General features: G+C 44.8%; 1 protein-coding gene and 1 non-coding gene across 2 annotated transcripts in view; both read left to right on the top strand.

Annotated features, from left to right (window-relative positions):
- Positions 1-1528: 1528 nt before the first annotated feature.
- TRNAT-CGU (transfer RNA threonine (anticodon CGU)) lies at positions 1529-1605 on the top strand. The gene has a single exon. It is a non-coding gene; the product is annotated as a tRNA-Thr (tRNA).
- Positions 1606-6418: 4813 nt separating this feature from the next.
- The window catches only part of Schip1 (Schwannomin interacting protein 1), a 123266-nt gene continuing 108264 nt past the window's right edge, over positions 6419-21420 (top strand). Inside the window, exons 1-2 of the mRNA XM_065452189.2 lie at positions 6419-6672; positions 17040-17191. Coding sequence (XP_065308261.2) covers positions 6528-6672; positions 17040-17191 — 297 coding nt within the window. The 5' untranslated portion in view covers positions 6419-6527. The remainder of the gene's footprint in view (positions 6673-17039; positions 17192-21420) is intronic.

Raw genomic sequence — 21420 nt, 5'->3', positions numbered from 1 at the left:
AGCCCTAAAGGGGCATTCAGGCTTGTGAGTTTTTGCGGAGAAGAATATCTCCAAAACGCCCACCTCAGCCTTGTTTGTCGCCTTCCCAAGAGTGTCCAGGTTGAATTTCTCAACCAGTTTGATCGCTTTGGATTTTTTCTTCGTACTGCCTCTCGGCTCAATGCGGACTAAGCGGCGAGAACAGAGCGCACACGAAGCTGTCAACATTCGGCGCACTTTGTCGCGTATCGTGCCATAAGCAGCCATCGTAGTAGAAGGCCACATCCCACCTTCCTTCCTTACCCCCGACGCCTTGCGCGCGACGGAAGACGGCGTGCTTCCTCCCCACTTTCCTCCCTTGCCAAGTGGATGGACAGTGATGCTAGATTCGGTGACTGCCAGTGTCGCGATGACACTGGTAGTCAAAGAAAATTTCATTCTTCAATCAATCTTTATTCAAATTCAATCTTTATTTAGTCACTTCATATGTTGCGCCAACGTATGCCGCTTTTACTCTCAACGCTTCGGCTGCCATTTTGTTCGTCTGCTCCTAGCGCTTTTTATGCATGCATGGCACGTTTTTCGTACGCTCTGCAGTAAACGATTTTCTTTCTGTACCCGCAAACATTCCCCCAATGTCGGAAAAACTGAGAAAAGGGAACAAGGCGTGCTGCGCGGCTGTGTCGTGCGGCAACTCGGGGAAGAATTCACAAGGGCGAAATTTGTCCGCTTCTCAGCGGACGAAAGGTAAGCCCGCTTTTTCTGCAGTTGTTATGAAGAAACAAGCGCTATCCTCATCAAAAAGCCATAAGACGAAACGAAAGCTCTTCCTCGGTTGTTTTCTAGCGAATAAGACTTTTTCTTTTTTTTTCCTTTTTGGCGCGGTGCATATTTCTGCGGTGTTGTAGGAAACTGAAGCTACTTGTTGACAGTTATTGATGAGCCGATTGATGCTAGCTGACGCGCAGACGGAAACTTATCTTTGGTATACACTAGCGGTTGCTCTTTACTTTTTCCACGAGTAGAAAACTTGCAATTTATATTTGCTGAAGGTATTTGAATGCTTGCTGCACAAACTGGTGACGCTGGCGAGTACGCGTAATGGAGAGTACGCGAAGAACGCGTAATGCGAAGACGTGGCATCGTTCCCCACCTGTGGCAAGTTGTATTTTCATCCACTTTCATTGCCATTCATTTATCTTTTCTTTAATTCAATTGGTAAGTACAAGTAATTTCCCCTATGTTGTTCTTGGTGTCTTTGTTGCCTTCTCATGATATGATTAATAAAAATCGGGCTCCTCGGTTAACCCCCTTTCTTCTGATTCTTACATAACGAAGGTCTCGAATCCGGCAACATTGATGTCTTCAGGTAGCATGCGCAGGTTTATCGACCAGTCGCCTTCACCCAGAAAGATCACGTACTCTTGACGCCTGCGGCTGAAAGGATCATCCACCGCCAAGGCATGTGAGTGGTGACGCTGGCTAACACTCCCATGGGTATTTCTAGTAGTAACACATAAATACCCAAGAAAGTGGATGGGGAAACCACGCCGCAGTAGCTCAGTTAGTTAGAGCATCGCATGCGTAATGCGAAGACGTGGGATCGATCGTTCCCCACCTGTGGCAAGTTATTTTTCCATCCACTTTCATTGCGATTCATTTATGATTTCTTTAGTTCAATTAGTAAATACAAGTCATTTCCCCTATGATATCCTTGGTGTCGTTATTTGTTGCCTTCTCATGATATGATTAATAAAAATCGGGCCCCTCGGTTAACCCCCTTTCTTATCGTTTTGATAAAAGGGGTCATAGTATGAAGTTCTGTCTATATGTCTATGCAAAGCCAACGTTGGCTTGAATGATAGGCACAGCTACCTGCATATAAGTTTAAAGTTTTAAGAGGTACCTAAACAGCATATTAAGAGCGTTTTTTGTCACGTACACTAAAAAATTGGCAATGAACGGGTTTTTCATGTCATGTTTCCATAAATATGAAGCGATGTCATATGACTCGCATTTGTGGCCAGTGGAATTTGCTTTACAATGGGACATGAACACTCAAGAATAGATAGGACGCTGAATTTGTCCTGTGTAGAGTATTCATTTACACAGCGTGCAACTTCGGCGAAAATTTGCCAACCAAACAACATGTTCTAATGATGTATTTGTCTTTACAGGTTCCACACCACCGCAGCGAGGCCAAAAGCAGAAAATACGCGCACCAGATGTCACAGGCATCGTGCAAAGATTGAGGAATGATAGAAAAAGGTATCGCAAGTGAGCGAAGTTAAAGAGCTGCCGAAAGACTGCCATGGTGGAAGCACTAGAGAAGTTGATGTATCATGTGTGCCCAGAGTTCTATCAACTGTTCTATCAGCCAGGCGGCGCACCATTATCGCAAGAGCAAGGGAAGGACAGGGAGAAATGTTTTCTGGAGCACGTTAGTGTGGCCGCGTACTAGTGCGGCGTGACAACTATACTGAAATATAAGCTAAACAGCAGTCTACTATAAGAAATCTTTCGCTCTAATAAGTGTCGCATAAACCTGCTGCAGAAGTTCTGCTATGCATGGCTTATGCCGCACACAAATGACATCAATCTGGATCTCAAAAAACAGCATGAGAGAATGGCCGCTGCGAAAAGAAAGCTCTGCAAGCTTGAACATAACGAAACATTTCCTTACTGATATTTATTATTTGTGTAATTCCTATAGTTCTTAGAGCGGTCTCCTGATTATAGCCTGTCTTCACAAAATCTTTCGGCACATTTCGATATTTGCATAAACATCGTGCAGCGCAATGTCTTTGTGCAGACAATCATTGCACCCACGCCTGCACCATCCTCTTTCAAAATTATTACATAGCTACCATAAACAGATCTTGGAATGCTTGAATCTTGTTGAGCTTACTTCGATAAAGTTGTGCAAGTGCTAATGCTGCTCGGCACTCTTCCCTTCAGTGATTTCATTAATATGGCAAAAGTGCATGTGTGTGTGTGGTGAAGGGGGGAGGGCGTTCTCCTTTCGGCAAGGCTACAGAATGCCACAGAATGAGCCTAACCATACAAGACATGTGTAGATGGAAGTTCAACTTAGGTGTATACAGCAGCGCAGCCGCGTGATGGACACTTCAATTTTGGCTGTTTGGCAAAAATCTCCGTGATAGGGGTATAGAACACGTCGGTAATTCACAGTGTTAGTTATTGAGGAGCCTGACACTGCCTGCATAATGAAACTCCTAGGAAATCTAGCAGCAGTGGCATGAGCTCTCAAAGGGCAATACGGGATAATCGGGCTGCTAGAGAATCTGCAATCTCGTTTTAAAAAGTCCTTTATGGCCAGCAACCCAAATTTGACACACACTTCTCAAATATCTAGATACCCATGAATGAAATGTTCTCATTAACGAAAGTCACGAGAAGCAGTAAGGGATGAACACAATGATATTGAATCGGTTAATACCACGGCTGGTGTAATTGATTTACTTAATTTGCGTAGAGACAGCATCACTGCCATGAATTTGGCCAGAGAGATTGGCGCAAAATCTAGCAGCCGAAGAGAAGACGTCCAATTAACAATTGGAGAAAATACACCTACACCTGACTTTTCTTCACATTGCGAAGCCTGTGTCGCAATTACGATGTTTGGTTGAAGGCTCTGCACGTGATTACAACGAAGGCGCCAAATAACACAACGGACGAAGAAAGGCGACACGGTACAACCACGTAAGCGCAACAACTGAGCGTTTTATTTCTTGGCACATAAATAAATAGGTGCTGCCAAGAATCAAAACAACAAGAAAAACAGTGCCGTAATCTGCATCGCACAACGAAAACACGATGCAGAACAGCTTCTAAGCGCTGCTCCAAAGATATGCCAATTCCGTTGTCGATAGAGAAAGTGAGGGTTCACTGATACAAGCATCACCACGCTTCTTGATCTCAAGAGCATCCAATATCTCCCTTGTCAGTTGACAATCGGCTCTATTCAAAACACAGGTTTTATTAAAATCTGGAATGCACTTGTGAGCCTTACAATAAGCACACATGTGACCGGAGAGCTGGTTTTCCATCTTATATTGATGCTCATACAATCTGTCCTTCAATCTGTCATACAATCTGCCCGTTTGGCCTACATAAGATGAACCACACGACAAGGGAACTGAATAACCTACTTTCTTTTCACATCCGACATGCTTCTGCCCACGTGACCTTGTAATAGACTGTTCAGAATACGATGTGGAAGTAGTTTTGTATTATTAGAAAAAATATGTCATCGAATTGAATATCAGTGGTAACAGATCTGTTGGGAACCGGAACTACATCGCAGATGTGCAGAAAAGGTACAGTAATTGTTAGACGAATGTAATTTGCCGAGTATATAATCGTGGTCAGTTGACACCAAAGCGCAACGCTGGCTGGGAAATAAATATTCTTTAATAACTTCAACGCAGTGGTTAATAAATTCTCAAAAACGTCTGCACTTTCAAAAGACGGAACCTGCAAGAGAGAGGAGTTACTCGGGATTCTAGATAAATAACGTAATTTGCAACAACTTCCGGAAGCGCTGGACACAAGCGTAATTATTCTCTTTCTAAAAGGACCAGAGGGGGGGGAGTTGTAGGCTGGAGCTCCAGAGAAGAGCACGGAACCAAATTCTAATACAGTACGAGCGTACGTACGTACGACACATCATTAGGAGCGTATTCCTTCTCAATCATATACGACAATCGCTCAGCCTACGCAAAATGCCAATTGCACGTGTACCAGTCACCTGATCTATGTGTGGACACAAGTTGAGAGAGCCGTCATGAATCACTTCAAGGTATATAATAGGCTCTACCTGTGCTATGTATTGAAGGTGGCAATAGAATGAGATGTGCACAAGTTCATGTAGCGGAAAAACGAGAATAGAACATTTCCTGGCATTCAATATAGACTGGTTAACATCAAACCACCTCACCGGGGCACAAAGGTAAGCTTGTAGTCGGTAATATATATGAGCTCAAAGTCGGTGGAACCAGCAAAATCTGGCTAAATTTTATTTTTAACGCGAGTGAATTCTTAGGATACTTCACACACTTTCCAATGTTTATCTGCATGTCTGTCTATCGGTCTGTGTCTGTAACCATTTTCCTACCAGCTTGGGTCAATGGGCAGTCTGTGGTCTAATGAGTAGAGCATTAGGCTGCTGTGCCGAGGGAACCGGGTTCGAAATGCATTCACGCGTAATATGTGTACGCACCTCAACCAAGTTCGAAATGCTGCATATACGCGTCATGCGTGACATGTCTCTACGGTGGCAGTATGGTGGGTCACTGCGTTGCTTCTATGCCAATAGCATAAACTTCGACATTCATCGTAAGATGGGTTCCACCAGAGTGTTCATTTCCTTTTTTGTATATTTTTGTGTGGCCGTATAAGTATTTTACGGTCCCTTCTCTTGGGTGTGTCACCTGTGGTATATTTCGTCTGTTTGTTTTGGGCATAGTTACTGGCATCGTTTTATCATGCGCGTTCTTCTGCCACCCGCTTTTCGAATTTTTCTCCCCTCCTTACGCATAGGTCCCTCAAGTTTTCTCCGCCTTGATATTTCGTTAGTCTTTATACACCCAAATCATTTACCTTGCGTGCAGTCTCAGGCTTGTCGCGAGGAAAATGCAACTTCCGAAAAAGCTGATAAACGTCCACGCAACCAAAGTTCCACCCCGAGTAACTTCTCCCACTTGACTATTTCGAGAACAGCAAATAACAACATGTAAAGAAAGTTGAACGCGCACGAGGGAAACATATTCGTTTCACGTTCGTTAAAAGGCCGGCATAGTGTATCCAGACACTATACCAAAGTAACCGAGTAACCAAGTAACAATTTGGCAAAGTGTTGCCGCCAAACAAAGGGTCTATTTCTTTTTTCTTGTTCTTTTTTTTTCATTCCGTATTTTATTGTTCTTACATTTTGAACTGTTGTAGTATGCTTACAGAACACGTGCCGCTCAGCGCTTTCCAAAAAAAAAAAGGAAATACAATGAAAAAGGGCGTTTCGTTCGACCGCCGGTCCCTGGCTCTGACTCACTCTGCTTCGCTCGCGTTTATTACGGGCACGATCGAAAGAAGCGGCGTAGCGGTATACGTACGGGGCCGCGCATGAGACAACGTTTCGGTGCCAGGTCTGGCGCAGTCCGGCCCAGTCTGGCAACCGGCCACTTCGTCGCTCGGCGTTCTGTGGCGCTGCCCGTGGATACACTTAAAAAACGCACCGCAGCGCACGCGATGGGGACTTCTGTAGCGCAACGGCAAGCGGTGCCGCCCTAGCTTTTCCAGTACTATATACTTGAGTCGGGTGACGTCAGAGCATCGAGTTAGGGTAGGGCACCGCCTAGTTTGTATTAGCAGTGCCACGGGTCAGGGCGCTGCGGAAATGCGTGGATCTCGTAGCAAAGTCGAGGACGGCCGCTTCCGCATTGTCGTTTGTTCGTTTGGATTCTACGTCGCGTGAGGGAGGCGTCCGCCTGAGCGGCTCGCGGCTCGGAATTGATTTCGATGACGACGAAATGCGCCGCGGTTGGCAACAGCGGTACTGGCCGCCGGACACGCGGCCGCCTTTGTGGACGAAGCAGCGGATAACTGCGTCTCCGCGTCACTTCTTCGAGGGCGGCGATTTCGAAACGCTGGATTACACCCGTACTCGTCAGCAAGGTGAGAGGAGACCGCTCTTCCATCTCCCCTATTGTTGTCTGTTCGTTCCCCGCACGCTATTCTTCGGTCCTCACAGTTCTCTTCCCCCCCCCTCCATCCCTTATCAGCTATGTTCCCTACTACTACCCCTCTCCCCCCCCCCCATGTTCTATACTTGTAAGGTGTAGCCCGTTTGGTCAGACGATGATTAAATGGGCCAGCAGGGAGGCTGTCAGCTGGTTCCATTGTGTCGGACGATTGAATTGAAACGCGCGGGCGTTAGTAGAGTCCCAGAGAAAGCTCGTTTATCATAAATATATTGTAAGTTACCGCCCCGCCATAGTTACGAAACTTGGTTAACAAGACAGCGACGAGGATTTCCCCACCCTATTGTCGGTGTATTGTAGTTGGCGTGCGGCGTTTACGTCTTTGTAGTGAAGTTTGCCTTTTATGAAGTTCGCTCACCTATTCCGGACGAATAACAACGGAGTTTCGAACACTTTTTATTGAAATAAAGTTAATGCAAGTACCACGACGAAAAATATGATTTCTAAAATACTACAACAATGTTTTGAAGCTGTGAGCGGGGAATATTATTCTCCAAAATTCGTCGCGATAGTGCCAAATTCTGACGATCACGAGTTTGACCACGCAGTGCATCCGCATAAGTGCTGGAGGGCTTCGATGAAGTCGGCTATTTTTATTCATGAAGCGGTTGAGTTACTTTATATTGGGTGTTTCAGTGAACACTTAAATTTTTTTTTAGATTGCTTGTGTATGAGCTGGTCTACTTGAAGAGGGGGGACATTAGTTCGACAAAAATTGAAATGCATAATCAACTAATTAACATAAACTGACAAATTAGGTTTTTACCTAATTACCTTATGGCACATAGTGCAATCGACAAATTCTAACCAGGGAGTTCGCAAGGTGGATTAACTTGGAACGAATTCTCAGGATGGCACCAGTTGCGATATATTAATTTCCGAACATTGCAGAGAAATGCATTGGCGTTCCAGTTATTGTTGTACTTGAGTGCATAAAAACGTTTTGTTAAGAAAGTAAGTGGAGTGACAGTGCATTTTTCTACAAGTTTGACGGCGCATATCTCGAAAATAGTGTCATCCACACAATTCTTTTCAAATGAATGTGCCTTGCAGTCTCACCCTCTAGAACTTGTAAATTACAGTATGTGCCATAACGTAATTAGTTATAAATTTAATTAGCTAATTATTGTTAATTAGTCGATTAGGCATTTCAGTTTGTTGTGCTAGTGATGAACTAGCTCTAGAGCTAGAGTTGTTCTATCTGCCACAGGCAATTTTCAAACATTTTTGAAAGTGTTCACTGAAACGCCCTCCATATATTAGTCTGCATGCATTCCTGTTAGAAAGTGCAGTTTTTGTGCCTGCTACATCTGCCTGCTACATCTACTGCTACATCGATTAGCCCACGGTTTTTCGGCACGTGGTCTGTGACCAGCATGCGATCCGTGAAAACTCTTGTATGAGACCCGCAAAGGCCGCCTAAGCGTTCCCCCTAAGATGTCTCAAACTCATACAACGAATAAAACTCACGTAGTGCAACTTTTTGACATGTCACTGCACAACCCACCGGAACACAGCGCAGTACGTGTGTATTGCACTATTCCTGGCACAAATGAAGGATAGGGGTATCCGTGGAGGAAAAAGTAGAGAGGCTGCCCTGAAACAGGTGTCTAGACTGTGAAAGACGCGTAACTCGACAGCAGGCAACGTCTGGTGGAGGACTAGAGAGAATAAACAATTTGAATTACCAGCAGGCGTGAGCGGTAAAAACGTTTTTTATTCACATATTGAGCAGCGTGTTTCCGCCAAACTGTTAAGCCATATCTTTTAATAGCAAAATTAAGGTAAATAATTTGCATCCGAATGTTTTCTGGCCCTTTTCTCGTTTTGCCTCCGACCTCCCTTCTCTCCTTTTCCGCTCCCTTACACTTCCTATATTTCTTGTCGCGCAAGCATAACCTCTGATGAAATTTAAACCACACAAAAACCAACCATTGGCCCTCGGACGTAAGGCATGCCAGCTCAATAACGTCATCCTCTGCAACGTAATAGCGATGCTTGACTAGCCCAACACAACTGCGTCTTCAGCGATCAATAACACTGTGGCGCTGGTACGATGGTGTAGCCGCCGCGTCGGAGCAGCAGCCGGGCGTATTCTATTTCAGCTAGTTTCGCGAGCTTCGTCTTGACACCGCCATCGTCTTCGTCAACGGTGGTGCCTATGATGGTGAAATGGTCGCGAGATGGGTGAATTAGGAGCTCGTAACTTATCTGCATGTTCCTGGTTCAGGCTTACCTTGTGCTACGTAGATATCATGGGCACAATTCGCAAAGCCTTTCGTTCAAAAGTTTTGTTCTCCATTGGATGACCCTCTAAGCTAATAATGTCCAACATACCGAGTGTCCCGCATCTGCTTTGAGAAGAGTTGTAGCTTAAGTACGTTTTGTGAATGCGGTCTCAGATCGATTATTTCGAAGTTTCATAAATTTCCCACTTCACGTGACCATTGCAGTGCAGCGTCGCCCAACACTAGTGCTATGCGGCGAAGCATGCTGCGTTGTCGCGCGGAGTGTGGATATGCAATGTAGCTTCATTATACAGGAAGCAAGAAACTCTCAGGCTCCAAATCCTAGCTCCTGCACATCGTGATGTGAGAAAGGCAGCGCTAATAAATTTAAACCTTCAAACACCAGTTTACGTGAACACCGGGATAAGTTAACATTTGGAGAAGATGGTGATTTAACACGCATTTCAAGCCGAGTTTCATGCAAGAATTGTTCATCGCAGTGTATGTGCGTGTTTTGTGACTGTATATTCTCTCTAAGTGTTTATGTGATCACTTTGTATATCATAATTATCGCCCGGTATCTGGAGTAGCACGTCAGGCGGTCAGCCACTGTGCCATCCCCGGAATATCAATAAAGTTTGTATTTCTCTCATCGCAGTTTTAATTCTTGGTCGAGGGAAGTCGCAAAACGCCAAGGCTCATGCTTTTCGCATAAGATAACACGATATATGGCTATATCATGACACTGTAACCAGCTTTAACTGAAAACAAGTGACCGTGTTTTGATGTGGGCTTCAAATATTGAGCAGTGAGGGGCCAATGAGCGCGTGGTGTTGATATCGGTGATCTTGCGATGCTATGTGGTAATAAGCACCCACTGTTAGTTGAGAAACTGCCCTGTATAATTATTTAACATGCGCAATCGCATTTTCTAATTGTCTAAGTTAAATAAACATGTATTATTGGGCCCAGATTTTATCTTTGTTCCTGTATATTGAATTCCACGAGTCGCCAATGCTTCTTGTACATTCGAACTAAGAGAACAAGAACATGTATTTATTCCAATTACACGAGGCATTTGTAACTTGTAGTACACTGGCGCTAACAATCACCTTTCCTGTCACATCCTTGTTTTCGGTCATTTTTTTTGTTTTCGCAAAAGCTACTTCTATTATTAAGCGTTGGACTGCGCTGATTTTGTCTTCGATGACATAGTGGCGTAATGTTTATTTTTGATTGTTACATGCCGGAACACTAAAGACGTTTTTACTACTACTGGGGTTATTATATTGTTATTATTATTGTTGGTTATATTAATAGATCTCAAGGCGATGAGTGCCTGTGACCAATAATATCCGAGTATCTTAATATCGTCTGTCAGACGGTTTTAACGTGAACAAATATAGAAAGGAAACCGAGGAGAGAACGATGACGCAGAGAAATCAATCATTGATGCATTGTGTAATGCTTTTTCGTTCTTTTTTTTTTCCTTCTATCGTTTGATGAACAATGTTTGCCGAGAAAAATTATGTTACGTCGCCTTGCTTGAGCATAATTTCTGTTGTTGGGCACCTTAAACGAGTTACAAGCCTCAATACAAAGCGGAGGAACAAGATGAAGCAAAAACGTGTCGCCCAACTTCATTTCCGAGGGTTAACGATGATTAATCGGCGACCCGCACCTTTCCTGCAGAACGGTCGCAGAGGCACTTCAGGGCGGCCTAGGCGAGGCTCGCCGCTGCGAGACCGGAGGAGCAGTTCCGAAGAAATAGCAAATTTAAACTAAAGCCTCGTTCCACTGCACTCGGGTCTCCGATGAAGCAAGGGTTTCTAACCACTTCCGTCCTTATTTGCACGGCTCCGGCGTACTATAGTCCAGCATAATTCGCTGCATAAATAAGAGAGCAGTGGTACGTTGCCTGCTGTTTGAGCGAATGAAAAGAGAGATACGATTAATTAGTTCTTGCTGCACCCCATAATACTTCAGTGCAGCTTTGATGGGCGACTTACAACCACAACGGTAAAAAAGAAATATTAGAAATATAATAACCAACCATGAGAACATCCTCGAGCAGGATTCTTCTCCCCTCTCACAATGGCACAGACTGTACTTGACTGAAGGGAACTGAAGAAGGAAGTACGAAAAAAAAGAAGGAATGAAATTAAAGAAGACTTTAGAACACTTCGCAGTGCCCGTGGGCTTTTCTGCGCGTTAAACGTCGCCGTGTTCGCTAACCAGTAACTTCGGTATGCACTTGACTTTGCTTGACTTGACTTGGAAAAACAAACAACCAGATTCTGGCTCATTAACGAGCGCCCGCACTAAAGCACCTCTAATTTCCCCTTGGGCAAAATTTTAGACTAGCGGCTAGAATAAAGAACAAAAGTAAAAACGCTTGTGAAGGTATGGGATGAACGCTCCAGATTGCTGCTCTCTGGCGCTTCTTGTAATTATGCTCCTCTGTGCCCAATTTACTGGCTGCGTCAGCTTAAAAGCGAGGAAATTGCTTTTGTAAACCCAACTTGCCAGAGGACGATCAGCTGAAGTTTCGTGCAGCACCTGTGCGCCACCCTTACAGCTCTTTCTGGGGTCTCCAGCAAAGCTCAGTATACCGCGGGGACGCAGTATCGAGGTGATGTACACATATATGGAAAGCGATTTAAAAAGTTCTCGGTTCACGCTCTCCTTGGAAAATGGGCCTTGGTACGGCACTGCAATCACAGAAACGTTTGCCTAGCCATATATAATTACCTCTGTGAAAAAAAAAATTCGATGTGAATGTTTCCCAGTTTTATGAGCTCGGCGTTTCCAAAAATTTCTTCCTCTTTTCTAAAATTCCAAATTTGAAATTTTGTATGCAGTAAGTCACTATATACAACCAAATTCGTGAAGTCACCTATCTCACCATTACCTGCTTGCTTTCACTTCTCCTCCTTACTAGGCTGATTGCTGCTATTCCAAATTCATTTATTTCACTTGTATTTTCATTTCTCGTTTTGTTTTTCTTGACCTATCCTGCGCAGAGAACTTGTGCCGATCTTGAAGGGCATCCTCATGATCCCCATCATCATCATCATGATGGCCTCTTTCAACTAATGGCTGCGAGATGGCGCAACGTGCCTCCCTAGGATAAACTTAAATAATTTATCCAACTTTCAGTGGCATCGTCTAAGATGTCTACTTGGAGTCCGTGAACGTTTGCTGAATGGCTTGGAGAAATAAACAAAGGAGTCTGCCCTTTGTTCCAAGTTCAAAATTATTCTAACATTGATTACTTTAACGTAAGCTATAATCGATACTCAATTTTGTTGCATTGTGTAAAAACAGACATTTTTCTGGCTAACATCTCCGCCTTTTCTCTTTCTTTTTTATTTTTCTCTTTTCAACTGTGGTGTGTGGGCTTTATAATAAGCACCTTCTGCATGCTCTTCTTATTATCTTTCCTTTTTCATGTCTATCTTTCTGTTTCTCCTTTTCCTGAGTGTGGGGTAGGCAACCACGTATGCGTTTACTTAAACTTCCTGCTTTTTCTTTTCTGTTCTTACTTTTTCTTTAAATGCGAGGGTAAATGCCTCAGGGCCAGTGGCGTAGCTAGGTCGTCTGGCACTCGGGGCCCATAGGTCTTCTGTCACCCCCCGGGTGTAGCCGGCGGAAAGAGGGGTGTCTTCAGACGTATATGACTGGCCCCTTGCCACTGGCCCCTTGCACCCGGGGCCCACGGCCCCCCGGCGCCCCCTGCTGCTACGCAACTGCTCAGGTCATGCAGGGGTATGGAATGGGGGGAAGAAGGATGATTAAATGAATGAAAAAAGATTTGCTGATCGAGTGAAGTCCAAGAGGGATCGACAATGTGGTCCCTACGTCCAAGCAGTGTACTCGCTCGGATTATGCGGCGAGAGTCCCGCTGCTGCGAGGTGCCGGAGCCTCGTCGGTTTCAGTGGAGGGCAAACCCACAGCAGGTGGTGGATGTTGGCTTCCGCATTTCGCGACTTGCAGAGTGGACACCCAGGGCGAGGAGATAACGGGCGAAAGTGCGGTCACTTCCTAGTCACGGCAGGAGTGAGGGCAACCCCGACCTTGATCCTCCGAAGCGCAACCTCCTCTGCACGGGTAAGACCGCGGGGGACGGTTACCGCACACGGAGGTATGAGAGCACGTGTGCGGCGCCGGAGGTGCTCCTTTCTTGTTAAAAGGAGGGTGGCATCATCTAGCTAAAAGAGTTGAGGCAGTGACGATGGAGAGGTCGCTAGACAGGTCGCAGAGTCCGTACGGCTTTGGAAGCTTAGAAGGTCGCGTGGGATCCACTCGTCAGATATTGGCTGCGGGATGCGTGCCGCCAGAAGATGGATCTGTTCGCATATGTCAGGGCTGCGACTGACGCGTCGCAGAAGCCGCGTCGTCTGGAGGGCATCAGTGCGGATGACGATGCGGGCCGTGGGGACCATGGGAAAGGCGGCCACAAAGCACGACGCTTCTCGGACAGCAAGGAGCACAGCACAAAGGGAGGAAGGAGGCTCTTGGATTCGTAACCGGGTCGTCTTATTAAGGGCAGGTGCGCATGGGCAATAAATTGCAGTGGTTGTTTCACAGTCCTGAATGCTCGCATCAACGTAAAGGGCGATGGAGCCAAGCGGCAGGTGGGCATCTTGAGCTATAATTCGGACGCGAAGCGACGCCGCCGCGTGAGTTGATGTCGGGCGGCGTATATCAGTTGGCCTGTCATCACTCAGCTGTAGAAAACTCCAGGTAGGAAGAACTGGCGATGGTGGTGGTAGAAGGGAGTACAAGAAAGCGTAAGCCCCGAGAGCACACGTTGCGTGTGAAAGGCTGGCCTTAAGCCTGCGAGCATCACGTCACTGCTGCACCAGCTCATCTAGTGTGTTCAGCTGTGAATTTCCGCTTTTTCTCCTACGCATCTCTTTTTTTCTGCGTCCGTTCCACCGTTCCTAAAGATTTCTCACTATCCGTTTAGCCGCCTTCCAAATATTTTTATGCAGAAAAACTCGGTTACCTGTGCACTTAGCAGAAAGCAAACCATCTAATTTGATTTCGTGCAATTTTCCTTCGTACTGTTATAGTATCCTTATGACACGTTTACATGGCGTATCAGTTCAAGAATAATCAACGCGTGTTATTCATTTAATAACATTAGGTACTTTTAGATATTGCGTCTCCGAAGGGACCTTTGCCACGCCCTGCTTGCATTCATTTGTACCTCTTTTTTGTCTTGTACCACTTTTTCCATTCTTTAGTAAACATGGCGGTTTGCGTCCGCTAACTTAGGGTGCGCAATATCTAAAGCTTCCTTTCATTAGCGCTCTAGAAACGCAACCTCGCTGTCTGACTAAAATACGAGCGCGTGGAATGCGTGCCCTTAAAGGTCCACCATCGCACTTCAAGCACTTCATATTAATGTTTACGGCGCAGAAAAAATAGTAAAAATGAACGTTTTTTTAAATTTCTGGGTGCAATCTTGGATTGCCCCTCTGGGGGCAAAAAGCAGGCAACGCAAGAAATAGGTGACGCCTGTTTTTTTGCTTCAAGAAAACAATAATAATAAAACAAGTGCATGCATGTCACGACAGAATGACTTGCAGCCTTTCTTTTTATCACCACAGCGCGATGCGTCGTCATAGCAGCAAACTGAGCTTTAGCATTTTTTGAAGACCGCTTAATGTGAGAGATAGTGGGTAGAAACGATGCATTAATGAAGTTATTAGAATAGTTGCACAAGTTGAGTAAAAATGACAAAACACAAGAAACCAACAAAACTATATTTTGGCGGACTTTTTTTTATTGAGCTTGCTGTTCATCCATACCGAACTCAAGCGAATCATTTTTCACTCGAAAAAAAAAAAAATAAAGACAGTGGCCGTTTCCATGTTCGTGTCTCTCTCTCTCTCTCTTTTTCATCTTCCGGTCATGGAGCCCTTCTGTCTCGCTTTCGTATTCCGTCGCTGGTGAGACACGAACAAGAACTAAATCTTAGGCAGCCCTTTTCTTTTTTATTTCTAAGAACGCAAGGCTTTGTGCTCTTGCAGTCGTGTAACTAGATTAGGCTTTATTCGGAAAACCGTATTAAATTTCGCCGCCGCCTTTCCCTTTTGCTGCCCATAAAATAATCTATTCTTGTTCCGAGTGTTCTTTAATTCAACGATTCTCCGATGTCAAGTTTTGCGCGCTCTCGGCCTCCACTCGCTATGTATATCTTGATATTCAAAGGGTCGAAAGAGAACAAGACTATATCTGCATATACGGCCGGCGAAACACGAGCGTTTACGTCATCGGTAGCTTTCATCATTTATTTGCGCATAACCTTACATATACGTACGAATTATGTGCTTGCTTACAATTTGAAACAAAAGGAACGCCTTCACTCCCACAACAAGAACTTCTATCTTCTCTCCGTATCCGTGTTGCAAACCCTGTTAAACTTGCACTACAATGTAATTCTGGGCCCCTTATTTCGAACATCTCGAACAAGCGAGAAATGAAAGTTCTCCTTGCCAAGCTGTGTACGGTAAGACAAAACAGAAAGAAGAAACAGAGAGAGAGAGAGAGCGAGAGAGAAGAGAGAGAAGTGTGTAATGCGCCCAAGTGAGGTCGTCTTGCGTGAATTTTACAGAGCCAATGAAGGACGGAGAATTTTTCGCCGAGAAAGAGCATAATTTATGCCAACGTTGGGAGCCGAGGCAAAAGTGAAGTATGCAAAGAAAAAGTCCGAAAGTAAATAATGAAACACTGGCTCCTAGTGGCTGGCAAGTCTCGGCACAGCCTGTTTCCGTTACTGCTGCATGAAAGTTCTTGCGCAATGGCAAATGGAAGCTGTCTAACAGTGTAACGTGAACGTTAGGTGAAAAGAAGAATTAGAAGAAAAGGCACTGCGGGCAGTTTTTTTAACGGTCGTCTGGACATTGCCGACGGGTTCTTGCTTTATGTCGGTACTAAATGAGAAGCTGCGTGTTTATACGACTGCGACGCAGTAATTTGTTTTTTCGGGCGTGCAACTTAAGACCGGTAATGAGCAGCACTAAGGGAATGCAGACTTCACGGGCAGCTGTGGTGAGATTACAGAAATTTATCTTCGCCAGGACTTGAATTACATCGAGTTGGTCTTGAACATTAACGGCGTGTCTGAGTCAGCCATTTATGGCATACAGTGTATGGTTTGGGATACAAAAAATAAATTGAGTCGTCGTTTTTTGCGAAGCTTTTCCGTACGACAATTTTAGTGGCCTTGAAGTATGATTGCGCAAATTATAAATGCTCTAAAGAGGAGGCGCTGCGTCTGCAATAACAAAACAGAGCTGCAGAAAATAAAAAACCCAGTAACCACTTTTCTATCATCAGGATACTACAAATTTGTTAAGTACCTTCAGCCGTTTACCGTCTATTTCTGTGCGAACAATGACGTGAGTGGAAAATGTGAAAAAATAACCCGGTCAATTATTGCTAAGCATCGAAAAGGGTTTGTGCTTACAGTTCCTTATACTCTTTAAGTTATTATTTTGGTATTCGTTCACTCAGGGTAATTTTCACGAAGGAGTGGTAATATAGTAGCGTTAAAACGTATATGAGAGAACCAAGCCACACTTCCTTCTTTTTTTTTTCGTCTTTGAAAGTACCATGTCGCAGCATAATTTGCATGTGTTGCATTGCTGCAGCCAGCATTCATTGGCAGTGAGACGTAGCAGCAAGAGGGAAGCGCTTCCGTATTCTCTTTTCCTTAGAACAGTCAACGCCAGGTGCCTCGAGCATGAGTCAGCTTTATCAAAGTAGCCTAGTGATGCAGAAACGTGATGCCTCACGACGTCCTCAGGTGCATATGGGGCTGGGTTGCCAAGCACGAGGTCGCGAGATGGAATCACGGCCACGGTGTCCGCATTTTGATGGGGGCGAAGTGCGAAAACACCATATACTTAGATTTAGGTGCACGTTAAAGAACCCCAGGTGGTCCAAATCTTTGGAGACCTCCACTACGGCGTGCCTTATAATCAGGTCGTGGTTTGGCACGTAAAACCCCATAATTCAATTTTTTTAACGACGTGCACAGGAGAACATCAGGAATGGCTCTGGTGGGAGAAGGAGTGGTCAAGGAATCGGCCACCGAGAGCCCGACGTCGCAGAGGCGTCTCACCACCGGAAGTGATGACGGACCCGTTGGGAGCGCTCTGGGAGTCCGCTGGCTACCCCAGCTGTGAAGAGGTGGGTCACTGAGATTTTACAGCGAGGGACTGTTAATTTCTCGTAGCGCGATTTTCGGTTATCTGCGCGCGCGTTACTGAAGCCTACTCGTCTAGAGATGGCACTGTGCTCTACTCACGGGAGTACGCGGGATATGAAGAGGCTGCGCTACGGGCGCGTTAAATCCGCGGAAGTCGTTTCCGTATTTCTTCTGCTGTAAGCGAGAGCCAAAGATGACTTGGATTAGAGTAGTCATTCAATAATTTAATTGTTTTTCTAATTAGCATTAAGAAAGTGCTTTCAAGATCCTGCAGGATGGCAGAGTGACAAAGGTAGTTTTACACTATAGCACAATGGAGCACCGCCTTTTACGCTAGCAGAACATTACAGCACATAACTGACGACTTGCAGAAACAGTGCGCCGCAGTGGCCAAACTGCAATATTTCTTTCCCGCTTTCTGTTTTTGTCGTTTCGCGCTGCCCCTTCAAGATGCTCAATCAGTACCAACTTGCCCAAATGTCGATTATCCTACAGTTAAATATCTGGTTAGAAAGCAAGGCATATCCCTACTATCGTTATCGGGGATATTTGACCATCGGCGGTACAGCGGCTATACACTGCGCCTACACTAACACGTGCACAGATCCTCTTCTATTTTTTTACCCGCAAAGTGTGATAAAAGAGAGACGTTGGCTTTCACGCTTGTTTCTGGTGCAAGTATACTTTCCAAAAGCTTCCCATTCAAGAATTAAACAAACTGTCTGAAGCAGAAATGAAAAAAATGAGTTGCCATGGATTGCAGCAAGATATCTAGATAGGCTGGGCGGTTCCTGTTTATGCTCACACCGCAAGCGAGACGTGACACGGAAAGATGTGCTTGTTTTCTCTGTTTTCTTGGCCAAGTCTTTCCGTATAACTCCTCGTTTGCGCTGTGAACATAGTTGGTAAAAAAAAAAAATTCGCACTGACGTGAAAACACATTCAAATTTATAACTGCGTCGGCATTCACACAGTTTGCCTTTCGAGATATCGCCCCAATTTTTATATATACAATGTAAATCGTACGCTTGACGAGTTTAGGAAATAGGCCGAACCGCCGTGGTTGCTTAGTGGTTATGCTGTTCGGCTGTTAAGCACGAGGTCACGGGATCGAATCTCGGCCACGGCAGCCGCATTTTGATGGGGGCGAAATGCAGAAACGCCCATGTACTTAGATTAAGGTGCACGTTAAAAAACCCTAGGTGGTCCAAATTTCCGGAGTCCCCCACTACGGCGTGGCTCATAATCAGATCGTGGTTTTGGCACTAAACCCCCGTCATTTAGAAAATACGCCAGCCACCTGTCATAGAAAGCATAATATTAGCGAAAAAGACAATCCAGTGGCAAGTGTAGTCCTTAACGAGCGAAAATAGTTGTGAATTCGGCCGCACTACTTCTCTTTTTCCTTTGACTGCTACGAAGGAAAAAAAAAACAAGTTTAAGGTTGCACCTATGATCAAGTTTCAATGCTAATTTAGACACCGAAGCACGTTAGGACTGTCCTCAGCACACTTTCGTACTTTCACTGTTCGGACAGTTACAGGCTTTTTTTTTATCCGTACAAAAAAAAAAAAGATAACAGCGAAGAGACTTACATGTTTGCAATTCTCTGACCGCGCGCTTGCCGTCGTAAATCTACCAAAGTTGTTGAGCCTCGAGAACTTTCGAACAAGCTTCGACGCAAAAATTTTCAGGAAGCGAATCTTTCACTTGATCTTCGCTCCAGGTGCCTAATGCATTTTGCCGGTAAGACACGGCGGAGGAGAGATAAGTGCACCTATAAAAAAGAAAAGATAAGAAAGGAGCGGGCCAAGGCAAATCTCTGTGGCGTGTTGATGCGAACATAATGCAGTGAACATCTCGAAATTAAGCGCATAAAAAAAGACTGTCGACGAATATCGAGCACGCGGCACCATCGGAGCGGCCTGATACGAGGCTGTCGAAAAACGCACGCACACGTTCGCGCCTCGGGTGAGCCTAAAATAAATAGAGATTTCGCTGCTGCATAATGTGCTCGACGCTGTACCGTCATCGTGAATTTATTCGAGCGAATGTATCGTCGACACGAGGCCGCGCTATCTCACTTACGGTCCCTGTTTTCTGCGTGTTTAGAATTTTTCTTTTCCTTTGCTTTGTTTCCTTGGCTTCTGTGGCTCCTGAGTTCCTCAACCTTCCCTTCTTGGGCTGAAAATGCGAACACTTCGCTAACGTTGTTTGCATGAACAGCGGCGGTAACCAAAGAGAAAGAATACAAGTAACCGGGAGAAACAAAGAATACGAGTAACCCAGGAGAAACAAGGAATCACACAGAGATGGTACGACGCTTCCTCACCTGATTTAATGGCTTCTGGAAAGAATATTGAAGTGGTTGATGTTGTTTTGTTCAACCGTTCGTGCTGAAGCGAACGCCAGCGGTGACGCCTTCTCCTGACGTGCGCTTTGACACACGTTGGCCTACATGCGCCGACCGAAAATATGGCTGAGCGCAGCGACGTTTTTAATATCAGTAGAAAGCGTTGACGTTTTTCGCGGAGCAAACGCATCTGCCTAATCAATATGACAGAAAAAAAAAGAAAACAAGCTGGGGTGTCAAAACAAACTTGCTTGGATGTCAGACTTGATTTGGTTGGAAATATCGAACGCGTAAAAAAAGATAAAGAATAAAAAATGAATAGGTTGCTCGTGTCACGTCGGTGTCCTAGCTTTTTAAGTTCTCGTCCTATAAATTCGCGCTGCCAGGTCAGTCATATGTTGTGTTGTTAAAGGTTTCCCGAGAAAAAAAATATGAAAGAAAGAAAACTGACTGCAATGTTTTGATGTGCTGTTGTGGCATCTTGTGATGGCAATTTAGGCATCACAATTTCTCTTTATGCAAGATAATTGAGGACTTCCTTACGTGCGTTCTACAGCTAAAATTTATATGCCATGCCTCGACCATATGCCGACTTGTTCGTTGTTATGTTTGAACTGGCTGAAGATTTTCGAGTGCACTTGCAACCTCGACAGTGTTAACGTTAGGCTGGATGGTGTTCCACGGGTCCGCGTACGTTTATGCTAAGTTAATTTATCACTGATGCAACGTCCTGCTGCCCTACATAATATCGATCGCAGCTAAGAGCAACTGTATCACTACGCCCATGCGGCATTCTGCAAACTTCTTAGCATGCTTTAGAAAACGCATGTCAAGCATTTTCTTGCAGTTCGAGTGGTTTTTACTTGTCAGCCCGGCGGCGCATATTGACACGTGTACTTGTCTTTATCGGGCGACAAGTTTTGCCGCCGAACAAATGTTATCGCACAGCGCGGGACGCGCCTGCATGTATACGAAGTTTCTGGAAAGTTATCGATGCTTCTATCCGCTGTCTGTTGTCGCCGAACGTTGTGTTATCTGATTTCATCGCTTGACACGAATGGTGTAGAACATTTTAGAAGGCATGCGGGTCCCAACGTTTAATCTGGAATATTCGATGATTGCTGTATAAAAGCCGACGCGCTTGACCCGCTGATCAGATTTTCGACGATCGCCGAGCGTGTTCGCCACTATCGTTGTGCTATAAGTGTAGCCTGTTTTGTGGGCACAGGTTCGCCCAATAAAAGTTAGTTTTGTCGTTCACAGTATTGCTACTGTGTTATTCAACGTCACCACCACGTGACATCTACGGCTGATGTTATTGTTATTACGGCTGATGTTATTTACGGCTGATAAGTTATTATCAGCCGTAAAGACAATGTTAACCCCGTTCAACCATTGCAGCAAGGCGGTTGCACCACAACTCCTCTGATAGGAGTCACAATAAATTACTTAAAATAATAACGTAGGTTTACCCAGGCACAGTGATCAAATGTACGTACTCATCGTACGCTTGCTTTTCTAATAAGTAAGATTTCAGCGCTGCAAAGAGACTGGCATGACTTATACGTGAACAGCAATATCTGCCTCGTTTTTCATAACTTTGTTCCTTTATATTTTTTTTTCTTTCGTACTAATTACATCTGAATTAAGAGATGTCTCTCTCTGCCGAGTGAATGCGGTGTTGATGAAGAATATGAGCAATTATTGTCGCGTATTTACGCCAAGCACTTGGATTCTCGTAAGTGCCTCGTGCAGACGACGCATGCTTTGTCTTGGGCAACAATTCACAGGGACACATAAAAGAAAAATAAGTTTATTTGTATTAGTAAATCACCCTTCAACAATACAAATAAAGGG

Source organism: Dermacentor albipictus, chromosome 1 (genome assembly GCF_038994185.2).
Source record: "Dermacentor albipictus isolate Rhodes 1998 colony chromosome 1, USDA_Dalb.pri_finalv2, whole genome shotgun sequence".
In the NCBI taxonomy this organism is placed as follows: Eukaryota; Metazoa; Arthropoda; class Arachnida; order Ixodida; family Ixodidae; genus Dermacentor; species Dermacentor albipictus.
The sequence above is the reverse complement of the archived record's forward strand: the minus strand, read 5'-3'. Positions and strand labels throughout refer to the sequence as shown.